General features: G+C 42.3%; 1 protein-coding gene across 12 annotated transcripts in view; it reads left to right on the top strand.

Moving 5' to 3' along the window:
- Positions 1-19,884, top strand: part of C17h10orf67 (similar to human chromosome 10 open reading frame 67) — a 111,923-nt gene that overhangs the window by 74,172 nt on the left and 17,867 nt on the right. For 10 of the 12 annotated variants that reach the window (XR_010058939.1, XR_005495400.2, XM_039096205.2 and 7 more), the window contains 5 exons: positions 5,138-5,200; positions 5,542-5,621; positions 5,696-5,761; positions 8,666-8,753; positions 19,766-19,846. Coding sequence is in view for 10 of the 12 variants with exons in the window: in XM_039096205.2 (XP_038952133.2) it covers positions 5,138-5,200; positions 5,542-5,621; positions 5,696-5,761; positions 8,666-8,753; positions 19,766-19,846 (378 nt within the window). In the remaining 2 variants the exon portion in view is untranslated. Of the gene's footprint in view, positions 1-5,137; positions 5,201-5,541; positions 5,622-5,695; positions 5,762-8,665; positions 8,754-9,061; positions 9,612-19,765; positions 19,847-19,884 lie in introns of those variants that run through there. The other 2 variants (XM_063276741.1, XM_063276745.1) reach the window with 2 other exon arrangements.

Below are 19,884 nucleotides of genomic sequence, written 5' to 3'. Positions count from 1 at the left end.
CCCTCTCGGGAAGCTAAGTACCGCCCATCGGTTTTCATTTCCATCTCTGCTTGGCGGTCCAGTGTTTGCACCTGTCAATGCAGTGACCACAGAAAGACCAGCATGTGTATTCCGGAGAAAGAGGAATGTCAGCAGCTGGCAAAACAGAGTGGCAGCGCCAGGATTCAGTAGAATGTGCTGTAGCAAGGTGGAAAATTTGACTTGGTACAAGGAACAAATATTGTAGTCAACGGGAGGTGCTTTGCTTGCTTTTTTGTTTTGTTTTTGATGAAAAGAAATGGTATCTCCATTGTCACGATTACACTATCTTTTGGGAAGACTGAATAATTATTTACATCAGAGGAGATAGGCCGTAGCGCAGTCTTATCTCTAGTTCCACAGTTGATCATCCTTTGGGAAAACCAGGACCTTAAAAATTGGTACTGAATTTCACCACAAATCCAAACACGGAATGTTAAAATGAATCTTTAATCCCTGGCATGAATTGGGATACTGTAAAATAAGACACCAATACCTTTCAATATGGCATTTTTTTTCCGTTTTGTTTTCCTAATTATCTGAGATAGACGTTTTAAAACTGGGGTTAAATTTCTTTAGCATTGTGGTGAAAACCTTGAGCTGCTTGGAGATTTTGTCCAGTGACCTCAGTGGTCTACAGCTCTGAGTTCACTCTGTACCACATGGCTTTGCAGAGAGACCGCTCGAGGGGACTGTTTTTGTTGGGGACAAATGGATGGAATGGTCCTTAAATGTGTCTGTCTCCTGTCACTTGGATGATCTTTTTTGTTTTTGTTTTTGTTTTTCATTTTTTTAACTCCTCCCCCAGCATTTCCAATGGTTACAAAAGATCTGTGTTAAAAGTCAAGAGATAAAAGGCTGCCCTCAGGCATGGTGAACCTATAATTTTGATTAATTGCTATTTTTGTCAGTTTGTTTTGTGAGGCAGAGTCTGTACATATCTCAGGCTGGCCTCTAACTCACCACCAAGGACCTTGCATTCCTAACCCTTCACCTCCATATCCTAAGTGCTGGCACCACTGCTTCTGTTGGTCAGGGTTTGGAACAGGTGTTTCCATGTTCTTGGCTTCTTATTCAAAGAATTGATTAAAAAAAAAAGTCTACATAGATCTTAAAGTAACAAGAAAGCTTCATTCACATCAAAGCAGGACTAGAGACCAGAAAGAAATACACTGCCAATATCGACAGCAAGGCCACTCAAATGAGGGTTTCAACAGCCTCGGTCACTGCTTAGGGATTCCTTCTATTGGATTTAAAAGAAGTTTGCTTGTTAAAAAGCACAGTTTAGATACTTCTCTGATTTGGCTGACAGATTAAGTTATACAAATGTTTGCTCTACCATGCATGCCCATTTCTAAAAAGTATGTAATTTTAATCATATGATGCTCGGTCATGCCTAAGCATAAGCTGGGAGACAGAGGGTTCTCCCTAAAAGGCCACTTTGGTGCTACAATTTGCTCTATTGCACGCTCACCCAAGCACGAGCTTAAGACAGAGAGGCTCCCACTCTGTCACTGGACACAAAGAAAGTGCCAGTGAGCAGAATCTGTTTTAAGGAAAGGAGAAACTTAGGGCATTGTTCAGAGGTGGTGGATGTACACCTCCCCACAGACTGGGGTCCTCAGTCAACAGGTGGCTGGGTGCATTATTCAGAGAAAGAGATCCGCCCATAGCACATGCAGATGAAATCTCAGGACGCCAAGTGCATTGTTAGAAGAGGGCTATGCACATAGCCCAAACCAAGGTGAGTCCCAAGTTAGCAAACTATTCACTATACTGGCCCTCCTCACCGCCGTACCACACCTCTCTTGTGTGTGCTGGGGATCGAATTCTGAGCCTTCCGTGTACTGAATCAGCACTCTACCAATTGAGCTGTGTTCTCTCAGTCCTGAGTTAAATCTGCTGCTGAATCTCACCTCACTCTGCTTACTGCGCCAATGTTCATTTTGTTTAATCAGTGTGGTTTTCATACTTCTTGTCACTATCAATCAAGAAAACAACACAATGGAGGAACATTTGTTTTGCCCGTGGCTTCAGGTATTTTTGTCCATCATGTCAGAGAGGGTGGACTAGAGCAAAACCACTCACATCATGACTGACTAGATGCAGAATGAGAATGCCCACACTCACCGGCCTCCTCATTTTCACCCTTGATTCCGTGGCTCCCCTGCACCCAGTCTATAGAACAGTGCCACATATGTACAGACTGGCTTTTAGAGTTGGAAATGCTCTTTTGCTATACCCAGAACTGTGCTTCACCAACGCCATGTGCAGGACTGGAGAGGTTGTTCATCGTGTAGTACTGTGCCGTTCACGCACAAGAACCTGAGTTTGGATCCTTGGCACCACTGGGCATGGCAGTGTGCACCTGTTAATTACAACATTGGGAGGTGGGGACAGGAGAATCCTTGGAGCTTAATGGCCAGCCAATCCGGCCAATCAGTGAGTTGCAGGTTCAGAGAGAGTCCTTTTTATTTATGAGGTGGAAAGCGATAGAGGAAGAATCCCCTCCCTCCCCTTCCCTCCCCTTCCCCCCCTTCCCTCCCCCTCCCTCCCAGAGCCCACCCCCACCAAACAAACAAAGTATTGATCTCATAAGAACTTCTAAATCTGGCAAAGATGAGAATCAGGACCAACCCACGACATGGGTAAAGGACTTTCTGCCAAGCCTGACCTCCTGAGTTTGGGACTCACATGGCGGAAACACAGAACCAACCCCCAAATTGTTCTGTAGTCACCACATGCCCCCTGTGGCCCATGCATCACCCACAGAGAATTATGCTAAATAAAATAGTGAAAACTGACCGTCAAGATTCAGAGCTAAATGCAATCTGATGCTGTGATTTCTCTGAACACTCCCCCTGTACCACCTACACACATTACACCTCTGTGTACGTGAGTTTGAGCAAGCTGACATTAGGTAAGTGACTGAGCTTGTGTCATCCAGATGCTACTCCAAATCGAGCACTTACCAGTCTGCGTATTGGTCATTAACTGCCCATCAAACACTGGTACCTCCCACTCTGCAGGTTTGCCCCATCTTTTCAGCTCTTCCTTTTGTTTATCTGAGGGAGCTCGTTCTCTTTAGAATGCAGAACTGCTCAGCTCTCTCTAATCCTTAAACCAAGACCTGGCTTCAGACCTTCCTTACCACAGTCAACTCTACCACGAAAGGCAATGGATCTTGAAGCTATGAGGAAATCACAGAGCATCACTTGAAAATGCACTGGTAGTGTTGATTAGGAACTTTTCTACAGCTACGTAGAAATATAAGATTTATTAACCAAGATTTGTATCTGTGCATGCGTGCATGTGTACATGTGTGTGTATGTGTGCATGTGAGTGTGTGTGTGTGCATGTGCATGTGTGTGCATGTGTGTGTAGGTGTGCAGGTGACTGTGTGCATGTGAGTGTGTGTGCATGTGAGTGTGTGTAGGTGTGCATGTGACTGTGTGTGCATGTGACTGTGTGTGTGCATGTGAGTGTGTGTGCATGTGAGTGTGTGTGCATGTGAGTGTGTGTGCATGTGAGTGTGTGTGCATGTGAGTGTGTGTGTGTGTGTGTGTGTGTGTGTGTGTGTGTTTCTGGAGAAAGAACTAAAACCTCATGTGAACTAGCTAAATATTCTGCCACTGAGCTATGCTTTCAGCCCGGCCAAGAGTTTCACACACAATATATACTTGTTTATTGGTGAATTCAGATGGGTGTGAGCATATTCCCATAAGGATTCATTGAGCTGTCACCCCCCTGGAACCATGTGACTGACACTCTTTTTCTCTCCTCCTCCTCCTCCTCCTCCTCCTCCTCCTCCTCCTCCTCCCTCCTCCTCCTTTTTCACACAGGGTTTCAGGGGTTGGTCTGGTGCTGCTTGTATTCAAACACTAAACTCCATACCCCAAGATCTGGTTGCTCCAAGAGCAGATCCTCATGTAGAGCGGCCTTTGTGTTATGTAACCCTTGTGCTCCCTGATTTAAAAGTATTGGCTAAAGATCATGGGCAGCAGCCAATTACTGGGGGGGAACAGAGAGAGGTGGTATCAGGCAGGGACCATAAGGAAGGACGACTAAGTCATCATGGGGTAGATGGACCCTGAGCCCTAGCCATGAGAGCTAACTTGTTGGAGCCCTGGTGAAACATGGTGAGTGATAATCTCCGGGTTACTGACAGGTAAGTAAACAAAACAGCTTAGAGGGCGGAGATCTGCCTGGCTCTACTGCTTTTAAGCTTACAATCTAAAGATTTTTGTGTCTTTTATTTGGGAACTATATGATCTAAATGGTAAAAAATTTTACCCCAATGTGGGGTATCTCGATATCCCCAATGGTAAGTTCAAGAGATCCACCTGTCTCCTCTTCCCCACCTCTAGAATTAGAAGCTGAAGCTGCCAAGCCTGAATTTTTAACATGGATTCTGGGCATGGTGGTGTTAGCAAAGCAAGCACTCACCAACTATCCCCCAAGCTTCGATACACAACACATTTTCTCACTTCCAAATAACCTGCCGTCCTTCTAACAGGAAAGTATAGCAATAGAAACTTACTATAATTTTCAAGTGCTTGGGTTTTATTGTTGTTGTTTGTTTGTTTCTGTTTTTTAAAAGCTTCTGGCTTCAATGGTAAATAGCTCCCTGCCTCACTTTTTAAGACATTTAAAGGTACATTAGGCTAGAAAGACTGCTCAGGTGGTTAAGAGCACCCATTGCTCCTTCAGAGGACTTGGCTTCAATTCCCGGCATCCACATAGTGACTAGCAACTGTGTATAGCTCCAGTTCCAGGAAATCTGATGCCTTCTGATTTCTGTGGGACCCAGGCACAAGGTGGTGTGCATATAAGTAAAACACTTGTGCACAGAAAGTAAGTCTTTTAAAAGGCTTTAGTTATGTAATGGTAAAATTTGAACAGGTAGCATCGTGGTTTCCCATCTGTGCATGTGTCCTGTGCACACTGCGTTTTAGGGATTAAGTGAGACAGTGAGGACCTCTGGGCTACAGATGGCAAATTTTGAGTCTCTGTTTCCTTTTTTAAAAAAAAGAAAAGATAAAACAGAAAGAAAGACCATCTTAAGGCATTAATCTTCAACCTGACATTTTGTCTTCACCATGGTTCCTTCTCTCCACAGGTTACATTTCTACTACCTAATGTGGTGCCTGAAGAATTATTTATGAAATATCAGATGATTAAGGTATGAAAATGACTAATCCTAGTTCACCATCTAGGATCTCAATTCTTAACCTCATGATCGCTTATAGATTCCAGCCAGCCTTAAGAAATAACAAAGTAATCATTTACAGGAAATAGGAGTGTTCGTTTTTCTTGAAGTCTTCTGACTTCCACAGACTTTCAAGGGTATCTCATTGTTCTCTGAAGAGAATCTCAACATTTTTCTCAGGGTTTGTTTACTATTTAGCAGAAATAACCTTTTCTCCTTGAGGAGGAAGGAGTGAGTCTATTCATGCCCTTAACCTTGTGCTGTGGTTTTGTTTGGTTTTGTTTCTTGTTTCTTGTTTTGTTTTTTATTAAAAGGAAGAAGAAAAAAAAATTCTGGAGAGTCAAATAAGTCTTTTAAAATCTGCATTGGAAGAGGAGGGGAAGAGAATAGAAAGGTATCAGCCTTAATGACTCAGGGCTGTCCATTTGCAGCAGAGGCACCAATTAACCACCTAAAAATGTATTCCAGGTTTAAAAAGGATACGGATCACTCCAACAAAAACTGGGAGAAGAAATTCCTCATCCTCAGGAACAGGTACCGTGTGGGGATGTATAAAAATTGGGCTTGTAGAAATACAACCACTCGTTCATCCTTTGAGACAGTGAGGGCTCCTCTGTTTTTCTTTATATAATTAATGCTAAAGGGCCTCATGTACTCTTAATATGAAACACAGCATAGTTGGTGGAGAATAGAGAAGTGTGCAGAGTCATACAGAAGAAAGAGGAATTCAAGACTCTCGTTCTCTGGCCCATTGTTTCCATCCTGAATGGAATCTGACACACTCAGGCATCTTCCTCAGCAGCAGTTTGGACCTGGTGAAGAAAATTGGTCTGAGTCATCTTCACAAAGTGCTTGATCCTTTACCCACAAGTCCATAGTCCCTCGCCCGTACTTTACTCACATATCACTTAATTTCTTCCCCCTGAATTGTTTACCTTTCTTTTTCTTCCTCCTCCTCCTCCTCTTCCTCCTTCTCCTCTTCCTCCTTCTCCTCTTCCTCCTCCTCCTCTTCCTTCTCCTTCTTCTCCTTCTTCTTCTTCTCCTCCTCCTCCTCTTCCTCCTCCTCCTCTTCCTTCTCCTTCTTCTTCTTCTTCTTCTTCTTCTTCTTCTTCTTCTTCTTCTTCTTCTTCTTCTTCTTCTTCTTCTTCTTCTTCTTCTTCATCTTTTTGATGATGAGAGTAGAAATTCTGAGCAAAGTTCTGTAGCACACACTTTTAATCCCAGCACTTGGGACGCTGGAGCAGGAGGATTACTAGGAGTATAAAGCTAGCCTTACCTACATAGTAAGTTCATAGAGAACCTGGACTAAGTAAATAGAACACTAAGAAAACATGAACATGGATGGGAAAAAAACAGGAGGAAGGGAGGGAGGAGCAAGCAAGGAGAGAGAGGAAAGAAACTAAATCCTGAATAGTTGTGCTAATGTTTCTATTGAATATATATGCCATGCAGATTAAAGTTCCTTTCCCACCATATCCTATCATGTGAGCATTAGAAAATGCATTTCCTGTTCACTTGTGTTTTCTTATCTATTATGTATTGGAAGTTTCTTTGCAAGAGACGTATGGGGGGGCAGTGATGGGCTGACGTAGGTCAGTGTAGCTAAGCTTGAAACTCTTGCATGACATTCACGCACTGCATTCACTCTGCAGGGTGAAATGTATTATGTTAGCCCTGCATGTCATAACCACATTCTACCCATGGTGTGTAAAAATCCTACACCAAAGGCTGAAATTGTTATGACTGGATAACAACCAAGATCTCATGTGATACCAAAAACAGCACCAGAGAGGGAGTCCAGGTCCCCTCCTGGGGGGAAAAATGATCTCTGTGCTCCTGTTCTGTCCCACGTGTCTACTGGTGACTGTTTTGTGCTCGGTGGAATAGCTACTTTATGTTCTTTTCTGTATAATCCAATGTCTCATGCTATAGCCCAAGCAGGTCTTCAACTTAGGGCAGTTCTCTTGTGAGAATCCAGGTAGGACGAGAACAGAAATGGCTCCCATAGCTGTCCTCTGACCCCGACTAGTGCTCTGCGGCATACGCATGTCTGCACACACAAACACATGGAGAGTGAAAAGTAAGAAATTATAGAGCAGTTGAAATAAATGGAAAGATGGAGTGAACAATACATAGCTACCGGGTGTGTGGTGAGTAACCGTAACACACCTATATGCACGCATGCACACTACACACATTACAGAGAGGGAATGGGGAAGGAGCGGGCACTTTAGTTGCAAGGAATATTCGGTCTACCATGGCTACTCCTTTGACCCAAATTATCTATGCCTCTAGTACATGCCAAATGCAATCCCAGGACACTTCAACTCTTTCTCCCTTCATCTTACCCATTACAGTGTCCACTCAAGTCTAAACCCTTTTCAAGACTTGTGATCTCAGAGTCTCCATTCTCATGATCTGAATTCATGAGGCTCTTATGGGCTCCTAGAGTTGTGGATGAGCCCATTTGCTCCCACACGCAAAGTGGGGCAGGCATTGTATTAACATAGCTGTCAATCATGCTTATAAATGCTCATATTCAAAAGGGTAGGGCATGGGAGGGGATTAGAGAGTCATTAACTGTTCCATTGTCTTTTGTTTTTTTTTTTTTTCTCTGATACTGGAGTTGTTGCTCAGGATCTTGCCCATACTAGACAAGTGAGCATACTCCCCACATTTGCTGTGATATTTTTATTCATTTATAATAACTAGAAAAAGCATGTCCAGCCACACCAGACCTTATGTCTCTAACAATGAATCTCTTCAGTTTAGCACTGTCAACAGTGGAAATGAGCTAAATATTTCTTGCGTAGTAAATTGTGGTTCTTGTTATTTCTGATACTTACTTTCTCCAATCTCAAGTCAGTGGGAGCCTCCCAGAGATGAGAAATGCACTGTTTTTACCTAATCTTTGATGACCCCTTGATTTCTAGTAGAATAACATATCCCACAGTCTCCCCAAATATTTGTGCCCCAGATCTAAAAACAGACATTTCTCAAAAATAACCTCATTTCAATGAGAATCTGTAGTCTGGACTTGGAGGGAAAGTTAATCATATATAGATATAGATATAGATATAGATATAGATATAGATATAGATATAGATATAGATATGATATAGATATAGATATAGATGATATAGATATAGATATAGATATAGATATAGATATAGATATAGATATAGATAGATAGAGATAGAGATAGAGATAGAGATAGAGATAGAGATAGAGATAGAGATAGAGATAGAGATAGAGATAGAGAGATATTCTTCCCAGAGCTAGGATATGTAAGTTTTTTAAGAAAGAAATGTTTAAATTATTTTTAATTTTTTTATTTGGGAATATTTAAAATTTTAATGTGGTTCCTACCAACACAGTATGTGTTCTTCTTATCTGAGGATGGCTAAACACCTTATTATATAACTTCTTCTGTCACAGCTTTCACGTCCTAAAGAATGAGATGTTCACTAGACAAGCACTTTATCGGCAGTGTGCGGTGACTGCTGACAGCTCTTTCAATTATGTCGTAAGTACATAGACTACTTAGATGGTCTCTGAAATACAGATGTTTATGCCTATGAAAGATAGATATCCTTTATTGAACTGTTATCATACCATAGGCTCTGGAACTAACACATAAGAGTCACCCAGCTCCTGGGGGGATAGAGCAAGTGCAGGGCCCCAAAGAGCTCAGTTGGTGTGAGACACTGATGTGTAAACAAGACTTGTAATGCAGCGTGATGGTTGAGCTATGATGGAAGCCAGTGCAGGTCCCAGAGTGTGCTACTTATACTGAATAGTGGTGTCTGCCCATTTGTTCATCTTTGACCATAGATACTGCGTTGGGGAGTATGAAAGCTCATGCGTCAAGTCTCCAGTCACCTCCAAAAGGAAGAAGAGAGAGCGCTGAGTCATTCGTTTTGAATTAGAAACTGTACTTACCAAATTTTCATCACCATGACAAAATAAAGGGGTTCGCTTAGCTCACAGAGCTTCAAAATCCAATAACTGTGTAGGCTGACAGCAAGGGCTTCCTCTTGGCCACATCATTTCATGATAAACAACAGTGGCAGGAGAGTCTGTCAGAACAAGTATTCACATCCTGAGTCAGGGAGCAGAGAGAACAAGAGAATCCAGGCTTCCTCCATGTAAGCACCATCTAGTGAAAATGCAAGAGCTGCCCAAGAACTAACTTTTGATAACATACCCCAAAGGGACACAAGGACCGCCCACTAGCCACCACCTTCTGAAGGTTCCATCACGTCTTTATGACACGTTGGAGATCAAGTCTCCAATATGTGAACCCCTGTGGCACATGCACCCTACTCGGAGACCTGTAGGTCAAGTCTAACACTGAAATAGACTACTACTTGCTCTGTCTTAATGAAAGAGTTCTGCTTGCAAAAAGTAAATGGGGATGTTTATAATTTTTTTTATTTGGAATAGAAATGGATCTGGTAAACTTCGACTGACAAGTCAATCAACATGGTAAATAAGTTTCTGCTATGAGGATAAAGTTGTCTTTGGATCCGTTGGGTGTTTTTTTACAACGGGGCATAAGAATCAGGCCGCAGGGTGTGTCTTAAGAGGCTCGTTGTCGTGTTATGGTTTGTGTAGCTTGTATGATCATGTTACGGTCATGTACCTTAGTGTTCCTGTGGGACTCCTAACAGTGGATGCAGGGACTGTCCCTGACTCTGTCACCTGCCTTGGGACTTTCCCCCCTCCTACTGGGTTGCTATGTCCATCCTTAATATGCAAGGAGGTGCCTAGCCTTATTATAACTTGAATATGCCATGTTTAGTTGATACCCCAGAGAGGCCTGCCCCCTTCTGAAGAGAAACAGAAGAGTAGATGGGGAGCCATACCATGGAGACGGTGCTGGGAGGAGAGAAAGAAGGGAAAACTGTAATATATGAGAGAATAAATTCTTTAAAAAATTAAGAGATTTATAGTCTAAAGTAATGTTCCTTCACATTTTTTCAGTATTTATCACTTTACAATCATTTTTTAGGAAGAAGTTACTACTGGAGATCAAAGAGTTCTGAACTAGCCTGTCATGATAGCATTTGTAATCAAATCTATTTAGAAACTGAGGAGTGTAAGACTTTTCTCTTAAAATCTTCCAAAATGAGTCTACACAGAGAACACATAGAATATCTTTCTCTCTTCCTTTTCTCTTCCTCACTGAAGGTTACAAATTCACCCAGCATTATCCTCATCTTGGATATTTATTCAGATGAACAAACAAAACAGAAAGTTCCACAAAAAGGCTGTGTTGCTTAATCAGACATTTTCAGTCTGACAGAGTCCCATATAGTCCCAGCTGGCTTTGAGCTCACTACAAAACTGAAGTTGGTTTTGAACTCATGATCATCTTGCCTTCGCCTGTTGGATGCTAGGATTGCAGTGAAGCCCACATAGGTGGCAACACTCAAAATGTGAAGTGATTGGCAAAATTTTCTTATCATAAGTTCAAAACAAGAATTCAAACTATCCTTATTTGCAGATAACACAATTCTGTACTTTAAAGACACCACAGAATCTACTAGAAAACTCTTTATGTATGATAAACACAGTAAAGTTACAGGCTATGGAAATGAGTATTTATCAAAGAGCACTAGCCTAGCCTTAGTATATATCAACAGTGTTCTGGAGAAAGAAGTCGGGAAAAAATATTCTGTCCATAATAGCTTCAAAAAATTATATATATATACATATATATATATACATACATAGAGAGAGAGAGATAAACCTAAGCAAAAAATTATATATATATACATATATATATATACATACATAGAGAGAGAGAGAGAGAGAAACGTAAGCAAAAAAGCGAAAACCTTCTATAACAAAATTTCATGCTTCCATAAGGAAGGATAAAAAGACACTGGACAGTGGAAAGCGTGTTTACGTTTCTATCCAGGCAGAACTAAACTGTAAACATGACTGCACTATCAAAATCAATCTACAGATTAATACAACCCATAAAAATTCCCATGTCATATTTGACAAACTTAGGGGAAAAGAAAACCTCAAAAATCCACATAAAACCACAAAGGACCAAATACTCAAAGCAGTCCTGAGAGAGCAGGGTACGGGCCCCAAACTGTATCACAGAACCATCGTGACAACGACTGGTGCTAGTATAAAGACAAACAGTAAGATGAGGGCAAACGGTAAGACCCAGAGAACCCACTAATAAACAGTGAAGCTATGGCCACCAACTTCCTAAAATTTTTTGATGGTCCCTTTTTAGTTGTTATGTGCATTGCTGTTTTGTTTGTAGGTACGTATGTGTGAGGGTGTCGGGTCCCCTAGAAATGGAGTGTCAGATAGCTGTGAGCTGCCCTGTGGGTGCTGGGAACTGAACTAGGGTCCACTGGAAGAGCAGCCGTCTCTCTAGCCCCAGTGGTCACCTAATATTTGACAAAGCTGGCATAAACGCCCAATGGGGATAAAGTGGTGTATTCAACGAATGGTGTTAGCAAAACTGGATAGCTGTCAAGAGGAAAAAAATAGATTTGTGCCTTTCGTTCTTTATAAAAATTAATTCAAAATGGATCAAAGGTCTTAATTTTTAACATCTGAAATGCTGAAACGGCTAGAGGGAAACGCAGGGACATCCTGCAGGACGCTGGAGTAGGCAAGTGCTCTCTGAACAGGTTGTCAAGAACACAGGAACTAGCCCCAGGAGTCAACGCATGGGACCCCATGAGACAGAACTCATTGAGAGAAACTATAAGCAGAGCGAGCACACAGTCCACAGAATAGAAGAGATCGTTATTAGCTGTGCGTCAGAGTGGGGACCAACATCCAGAATCCACAAAGAACTGGTCTAATCCAGACATCTAAATGACACCGTACCAGTGGAAGCAGAGCAGTGCTGGCACTCTGCCTCCTGTTGATGAGAGTTCCCTATACTCTCTATCCTTCCTACATTAATAGTATCACATTTTCTTGTAGTTGTTTGTGGGGTGGGGGCTGTCTGTCTGTCTGTCTTTTTGAGACAGAGGTTCACCAAGCTGGCCTCAGACTTAGAGATCCTCCTGGGTACCAGGATTAAAGGTGTGTGCAGCCATGCCTGCCTTTGTCTGTGATTTTCATCTTTAAAACTATGGTACCTCACTTTCATGTTTATTTCCCTGAAAGATATTGAGCATCTTTCAATGTCTTCACTGGCCATTACTAGATACTCCTTCAAGAAGGACCACCATCTTTGGAAATTATACAAAACATAATGGATTTTGACTTTTAGATCTCTCTAAGTGCCCTCTTCTGTTAATATCAACTGCATTCCTACTGCTGGGCGTCTGGACTACAGATTCCTCCGACTTACAGAACTGAAATTGCATTGCCTGAGCCCACCCTTTCGCTGTTGTACACGTGAACTGTCACTTAGCTGTAGTATGTTGTTATTCTGCAAGCGAACTTTAGTCAGAATGTTGTTTTACCGCTCATTGATCAACTGATTGGCTGGTGTGGGTGTCGGTGGTGCACGTCCGTGTGTAGGTACCTAATGCACCTGTGGGGAGACAGGCAGATGTAGTTGGGCATTCTTTACCGTTTCTCGGCCTCTGAAGCAGGTCTTGTCTTCTCAGGTAGGAAGAAAGCCAGCAAGCCCTAGCAGCCTCCAGTATCCGCTCCTGGCCAGAGCGGGGATTACAAATGAGCAACAAATGCCTGGTTTATTGTACGGGCACCTGAACTCTGGTCTTTATGATGGTGCAGCAGGTGGATTTAACCAGTGAGCCATCTCCTGGCCCCTCATTATATATTTTTCCTGCCATTGTCTAAGCACTCTGAAATTCAAAGGTATTCTATTTTGAGGACAAGTAGTGTCTCACTATGCAGTCAAGGCTGGTTCAAACCCCCTGTCCTCCTCCCTCAGCTTCTCAAGTGCCGGGATTTCAGGCATGCACCAATCCAGCAAGGTAAAAGACCATCTCAGCTGTTCTCTCTGAGTCAGGCTCCCATTGGTGCTCCTGGCCCAGACTGTGACCACCTCATTTTGGTATATTTGTGTGTGTGTGTGTGTGTGTGTGTGTGTGTGTGTGCAGTTTCACAAGTTGTCTTGCCTTACAGTAATCAACTGTGACTCTATTGGTCTACTTCTAAACACTGTCCTGTTCTGCTAGTTTATTTGTGGGTCTTTGTGTGAGTCCCACGCCTTCTCACTAACAACTCTCTGGTAATCCTTTTAATCAGCTCACGTAAGGACTTGTGTTCCTCTTTTCCAATACTATCTTTCCGGTTTTATATGCTTAGAAATTTTATGTGTTTTTAGAATCGATACATCTATTCCTTTAAAATATAGACTGTTAAGACTTATTTTTAATTGCGTTTCTTAAGTCTCCTTAGCCAATGGTTTATCCGATCTGCTGCAGATAAATCAAGGAAAAGGTTCTCCTCTGACTTTTAATGCTGTGCCTTGGGGCAGGCTAGCGGATGTAACTGTCAGGAAAGGCATCAGCTCTGTTACAGGTTTGGTTTCTGTGTATCATATATGTATATGTTCCAGGTTTATATACATCATGTACGTATACATGATGCTGTCTTCTAACCTCAGGCCCTTAGATGCATCCTCCTTTCGTTACTAAGGCTACAGATTCCCCTTGGAGCCAGGGTACCTTGTTAAAGCACACAATTTAGGTAGATTCTGAATGGTGTCCCCTACCTCTGGGTTAGAGGAACCTTTGACCACTCTTATCTGTACTCACTAAGTTGGGCAAATGTCCTCACAGTAAAGGGAGCCACAGAACAGTAGGCACAGTGTCTTTCCCTTAGTCTTAATGTCTCACCGCATTCATGATTATATTTTTTTCATTTTTACTTTTTGAATTTTATGTGTATTAGTGTTTTGTCTGACTGTGGGTACGTGTACCATGCTTGTGTCTAGTGCCCCAAAAGGCTGCAGTTACAGATGGCTGTGAGCCGCCATGTGGGTGCTGGGGACTGACCCACCATAACACAGCAAGCACTGAGCCATCTCGCCCACCCCTTGGTTATGGTTTCCATTGGCTAAGACAACTTTGAGGAATCTAAGAAGTGAAGATCTTATTTGGGCTTGAGTTTTCCTCTCGTGTGTTATTGGTTGTAACTTTTCCCACATCCTATCCACAACACCCTTGGATAAACTCACCTCCATTGTCTTCTGCTCTTGTTTCCTTGGGTCATATATTCTTCTGCGTGTGTTTCCTACCCCCACAGCCTACTGTCACACCAATGTGGTGATCTCCACAGAAAGAGGTGGCAGGGCTGTCCTCTTGTAACAAGTGCTCTTCATCTACTGGTAGGTTAAATGGTGTTTTCCCCCATTAAACATTTAACCTCACACCCCTTTCAGATAGGCTACGGGGATAGAAAAAAAGTCATACGGAAACACATACATACATATGAATACACGAATAAATACACTCACCAGGACCCGCGGATCCCGGCCCGCAGCAGCTCTCTGCTCCCAAACCCCGTGGGAGAGAGACCTCACCGCCTGGTCAGGTGGGCACTCCTGAGGCTGCAGAGCGGAGGAGACCACCAACACTGCCCACCCCTGCCCACATCCCTGGCCCAAGAGGCAACTGTATAAGGCCTCTGGGTTCCCGTAGGGGAGGGCCCAGGAGCGGCAGGATCCCTGCGCCTGAGACACCGCCGGAACCTGAAGGAAACAGACTGGATAAACAGTTCTCTGCACCCAAATCCTGTGGGAGGGAGAGCTAAACCTTCAGAGAGGCGGACACGCCTGGGAAACCAGAAGAGACTGCACTCTGTGCACATCCAGACGCCAGAGGAAAACACCAAACGTCATCTGGAACCCTGGTGCACGGAGGCTCCCGGAAAGAGCGGCGCAGATCTTCCCGGTTGCTGCTGCCGTGGAGAGGACTTAGGCAGTACCCCACAAGCAAACTTGAGCCTTGGAACCACAGGTAGGACCAACTTTTCCCCTGCAAGAAACCTGCCTGGTGAACTCAAGACACAGGCCCACAGGAACAGCTGAAGACCTGTAGAGAGGAAAAACTACACGCCCGAAAGCAGAACGCTCTGTCCCCATAACTGGCTGAAAGAAAACAGGAAAACAGGTCTACAGCACTCCTGACACACAGGCTTATAGGACAGTCTAGCCACGGTCAGAAATAGCAGAACAAAGTAACACTAGAGATAATCTGATGGCGAGAGGCAAGCGCAGGAACCCAAGTAACAGAAACCAAGACTACATGGCATCATCGGAGCCCAATTCTCCCACCAAAATAAACATGGAATATCCAAACACACCAGAAAAGCAAGATCTAGATTCAAAATCATATTTGATCATGATGCTGGAGGACTTCAAGAAAGACATGAAGAACTCCCTTAGAGAAACGCAGGAAAACATAAATAAACAAGTAGAAGTCTATAGAGAAGAATCACAAAAATCCCTGAAAGAATTCCAGGAAAACACAATCAAACAGTTGAAGGAATTAAAAATGGAAATAGAAGCAATCAAGAAAGAACACATGGAAACAACCCTGGACATAGAAAATCAAAAGAAAAGACAAGGAGCTGTAGATACAAGCTTCACCAACAGAATACAAGAGATGGAAGAGAGAATCTCAGGAGCAGAAGATTCCATAGAAATCATTGACTCAACTGTCAAAGATAATGTAAAGCGGAAAAAGCTACTGGTCCAAAACATACAGGAAATCCAGGACTCAATGAGAAGATCAAACCTAAGGATAATAGGTATAGAAGAGAGTGAAGACTCCCAGCTCAAAGGACCAGTAAATATCTTCAACAAAATCATAGAAGAAAACTTCCCTAACCTAAAAAAAGAGATACCCATAGGCATGCAAGAAGCCTACAGAACTCCAAATAGATTGGACCAGAAAAGAAACACCTCCCGTCACATAATTGTCAAAACACCAAACACACAAAATAGGGAGGGAATATTAAAAGCAGTAAGGGAAAAAGGTCAAGTAACATATAAAGGCAGACCTATCAGAATCACACCAGACTTTTCGCCAGAAACTATGAAGGCCAGAAGATCCTGGACAGATGTCATACAGACCCTAAGAGAACACAAATGCCAGCCCAGGTTACTGTATCCTGCAAAACTCTCAATTAACATAGATGGAGAAACCAAGATATTCCATGACAAAACCAAATTTACACAATATCTTTCTACAAATCCAGCACTACAAAGGATAATAAAGGGTAAAGCCCAACATAAGGAGGCAAGCTATACCCTAGAAGAAGCAAGAAACTAATCGTCTTGGCAACAAAACAAAGAGAATGAAAGCACACAAACATAACCTCACATCCAAATATGAATATAACAGGAAGCAATAATCACTATTCCTTAATATCTCTCAACATCAATGGCCTCAACTCACCAATAAAAAGACATAGATTAACAAACTGGATACGCAATGAGGACCCTGCATTCTGCTGCCTACAGGAAACACACCTCAGAGACAAAGACAGACACTACCTCAGAGTGAAAGGCTGGAAAACAACTTTCCAAGCAAATGGTCAGAAGAAGCAAGCTGGAGCAGCCATTCTAATATCAAATAAAATCAATTTTCAATTAAAAGTCATCAAAAAAGATAAGGAAGGACACTTCATATTCATCAAAGGAAAAATCCACCAAGATGAACTCTCAATCCTCATCTTCGGTTGGTTTATATACAAGTGTGCAATTTCTAGGCTTGAAAGTAAAATGATGCTATCTGGTGCTGGATAGAGGAGCCTTATTTTTTATTATGGCAGCTTGCTATTTTTGTAACATGGTGATTTGGTTGAACACAATAAAGTACAGTAGTAACTGATCTCCCCCTTTTCCTGGATGAGTGAGGAGATGATTAAATGTTGATATCAGCATCCATAAGCATATTCAGATGAGCTTCTGCTTCTGTTGAAAAGGATGCTGTGTTTGATTGTGGTCCGAAGCTTTGAAGCACTACTTGGCATCTCCTTCCTTGGAGGTCTCACTGTTTAAACATAACAGATTTGATAGCTTGTTGGTAAGGTGAGGTCCAGCTTGTCTCCACTAGGTCATCTTCATGTGAATCCGGTGGTTATACGGTTTTGTTCTAGGGATATTTCATTTTTTAAATAACGGTTTTAGCTGACATTCATGGAGAGAATGAATCCTTAGAACTGTGCCACTAGTGAAAGGAAATCCTGTCTAGAGTATGTTTCTTTACAAAGCTGTGTCACACCATCCTTTGGGCCCTCTGCTGGAAAAGTAGAATCAAGTCTCAAATAATGCCTTTTAAATTGTATCCTCTAGTATTATAGATGTAGGACAGTACTGTATCATACCTCTGTGGATGTAAAATAGCTTGTACCTGCTTTATGATACGTAGTAGTGACCATGCTTTATCAGAGCTGTTTTTAATGATGTTGCTCAGAATGTTTTCTTTCCAGATGATGATTGAGAAGCTAATTTAAAAAAAAAATGGTGCCAGGTACCACAAGAGTATCAGAACTGTGCTGTTTTCTCGGGTTTTGTTTTTTTACTTTTTTTTTTTAATGGAGTGTGCTGGATGTCTCTACAGTTTTGTTCAGATGACTGCAGAACCTGGAAAAGCTGTTGCTGCTGTTGATGCATAACACACTGCTATTATTGGTCTTTTTATATAAATATAAATATATATATACAGATATATAATTTGAATTTTTTGAAACTTTAGCTGTGCTGTCAACTTTGGAAAAAAGTATCCCCGTTTACTGTGTTGAGTTGGCACTGTACAGAAATTAACAGCCATATTGGTCTAGAAATGTTGAACTTAAGTTTTTTCCATTTGTACAGGGGTAACACACTGTATTAAATATGTAAGGTCTTATCTACGTGGGTTTGATTACAAAAACTAATAAAGTATTCTCTAAATTAAAAAAAAAATACACTCACCAGGAAGGAATAAAAAACAAGTAAGGGAAACCCCACCCATGGTAAGCAGCGCACCTGGACCCCAGACTGTCTCTGCCGAGCGTGCATGATGCACCTGTAACGACTGCACCTGTAACGACTGCACCTGTAACTATGGCACCTGTAACTACTGTACCTGTAACTACTGCACCTGTGCCTCCTTCCCGCCATGATTTACCAACAGTCTGGTACCAGTGATGCCTTCGTGTTGTTGCTCCAGAACTCTCAGCAGAACGTCCCTTGCCTGTTTGTCTTTCCTCTTGCTTTGTTGCCAGTCCATTCCTGGCAATCTGTTGAAGGTTCCAGCAGCCATTTGGGATTTGAAGTAACCTTGTGACTTCTGGCCTGTTACTGTTTGGTGCCCTTCCATATCTAAGGGGTATTTGTTCCAGGACCACACAGGTAGCAAGATCCTTGGATGCTTAAGACATACACACACACACACACACACACACATACACACACACAAACACACGTATGTAAAACATAGTGTTTGTGGGTGATGTTGTATAATCCTCCCATAGACTTTAAGTCTCTCAAGATTACTGGAACTACCTAATGTAAGATACTTTTCTTTGAATAATTTACATAATTAATATCATGTAAATGTTTCCTATATCGTATTGTTTAGGGAATAATAAAGAAGGAAAACTATGTCTATTCATGTTCATTTCAGAAACAGCTTAGGAGAGTTTCTTAGCATGTTTTTTTAAGCTAGAAGCACGGAACTGTGTGCATGGACCAAGCTGTAGAGAGTCCTGGGTTGAAGGTATAAGCAAAAGAAAGAGTAGAGGAGACACCAAGGAGAGTTGTCTCTACCAGAGTCTCGATAGCGAGCCTCTGCTTCTCCTTGTTGGTGATGATAGTCTTTCTGTTGCTGATTTGAGTGGGGCATCTCTATATTGCCCAAGCTAGTCCCAAACATCTGAGTTTACACAATCCTCCTGCCTTAGTTACTCAAGTAGCTTGGGCTCTGGCCGTATACTGCCACTGGTTTAAAAGAAAGGATCTCTCCATCTGTATTTGAATATGTAAGTTAGAAGCAGGGTTTACCGGTCCTAGGAGTCAGAGTGTGATGACTTCTTTCTTGAGTGTGTTGTCAACTTGACTACATCTGGAGTAAAATGAAACCCAGCATCTGGGTACCACTGTGAGAGTCCTGACTGAATCACTGAAGTGGGGAGACCCACCCAAAATCCAAACTTTTTGAGGTGGGAAGGGTCATCTTAAATCTGGGCGACATCTTCTGCTGCCAGCCTACAGAAAGGACATGGGGGAAGGAAGCTCTTGCTCTTCAACTGCTTGTCCTCACTCTCACTGGACAGTTCATGCCTTTGTTAGCGTTAGAGTCAAGCTCTTCAGGATTCCAGCATATAACAAAAAAAAAAAAAAAAAAACAAGCTCTGATACAGCCATCCTTCTTGAACTTTCCACAGGGAGAAAACCATTGTTGGCATAGTCAGACTATACTCTGTAAACCACTGTAGTGGTAAACCAAGTCTCATTTGTATATACGTAGGTTCACCATGTGAGTCTGCGTCTCTAGAGGAGCCTGACTAACACAGTGTCCACATGGCTTTGCTTTAACTATGATTTGCCCTTGACTCGCAGTATCTGCCACTTGTGTCTTCCAGAAAGTTAAGCCCTTGTTTGTGCACTCCAGTATGCAAATGCCACAGATATCCAATCCTTCACACCTTCCTCGTCCATCCATGGTAGGTCAATTGTTTTTCCCTAGTAAACGTTTAACTCA

Source organism: Rattus norvegicus, chromosome 17 (assembly GCF_036323735.1).
Source record: "Rattus norvegicus strain BN/NHsdMcwi chromosome 17, GRCr8, whole genome shotgun sequence".
Taxonomy (NCBI): Eukaryota; Metazoa; Chordata; class Mammalia; order Rodentia; family Muridae; genus Rattus; species Rattus norvegicus.
This window is presented reverse-complemented; position numbering and strand designations above follow the sequence as displayed.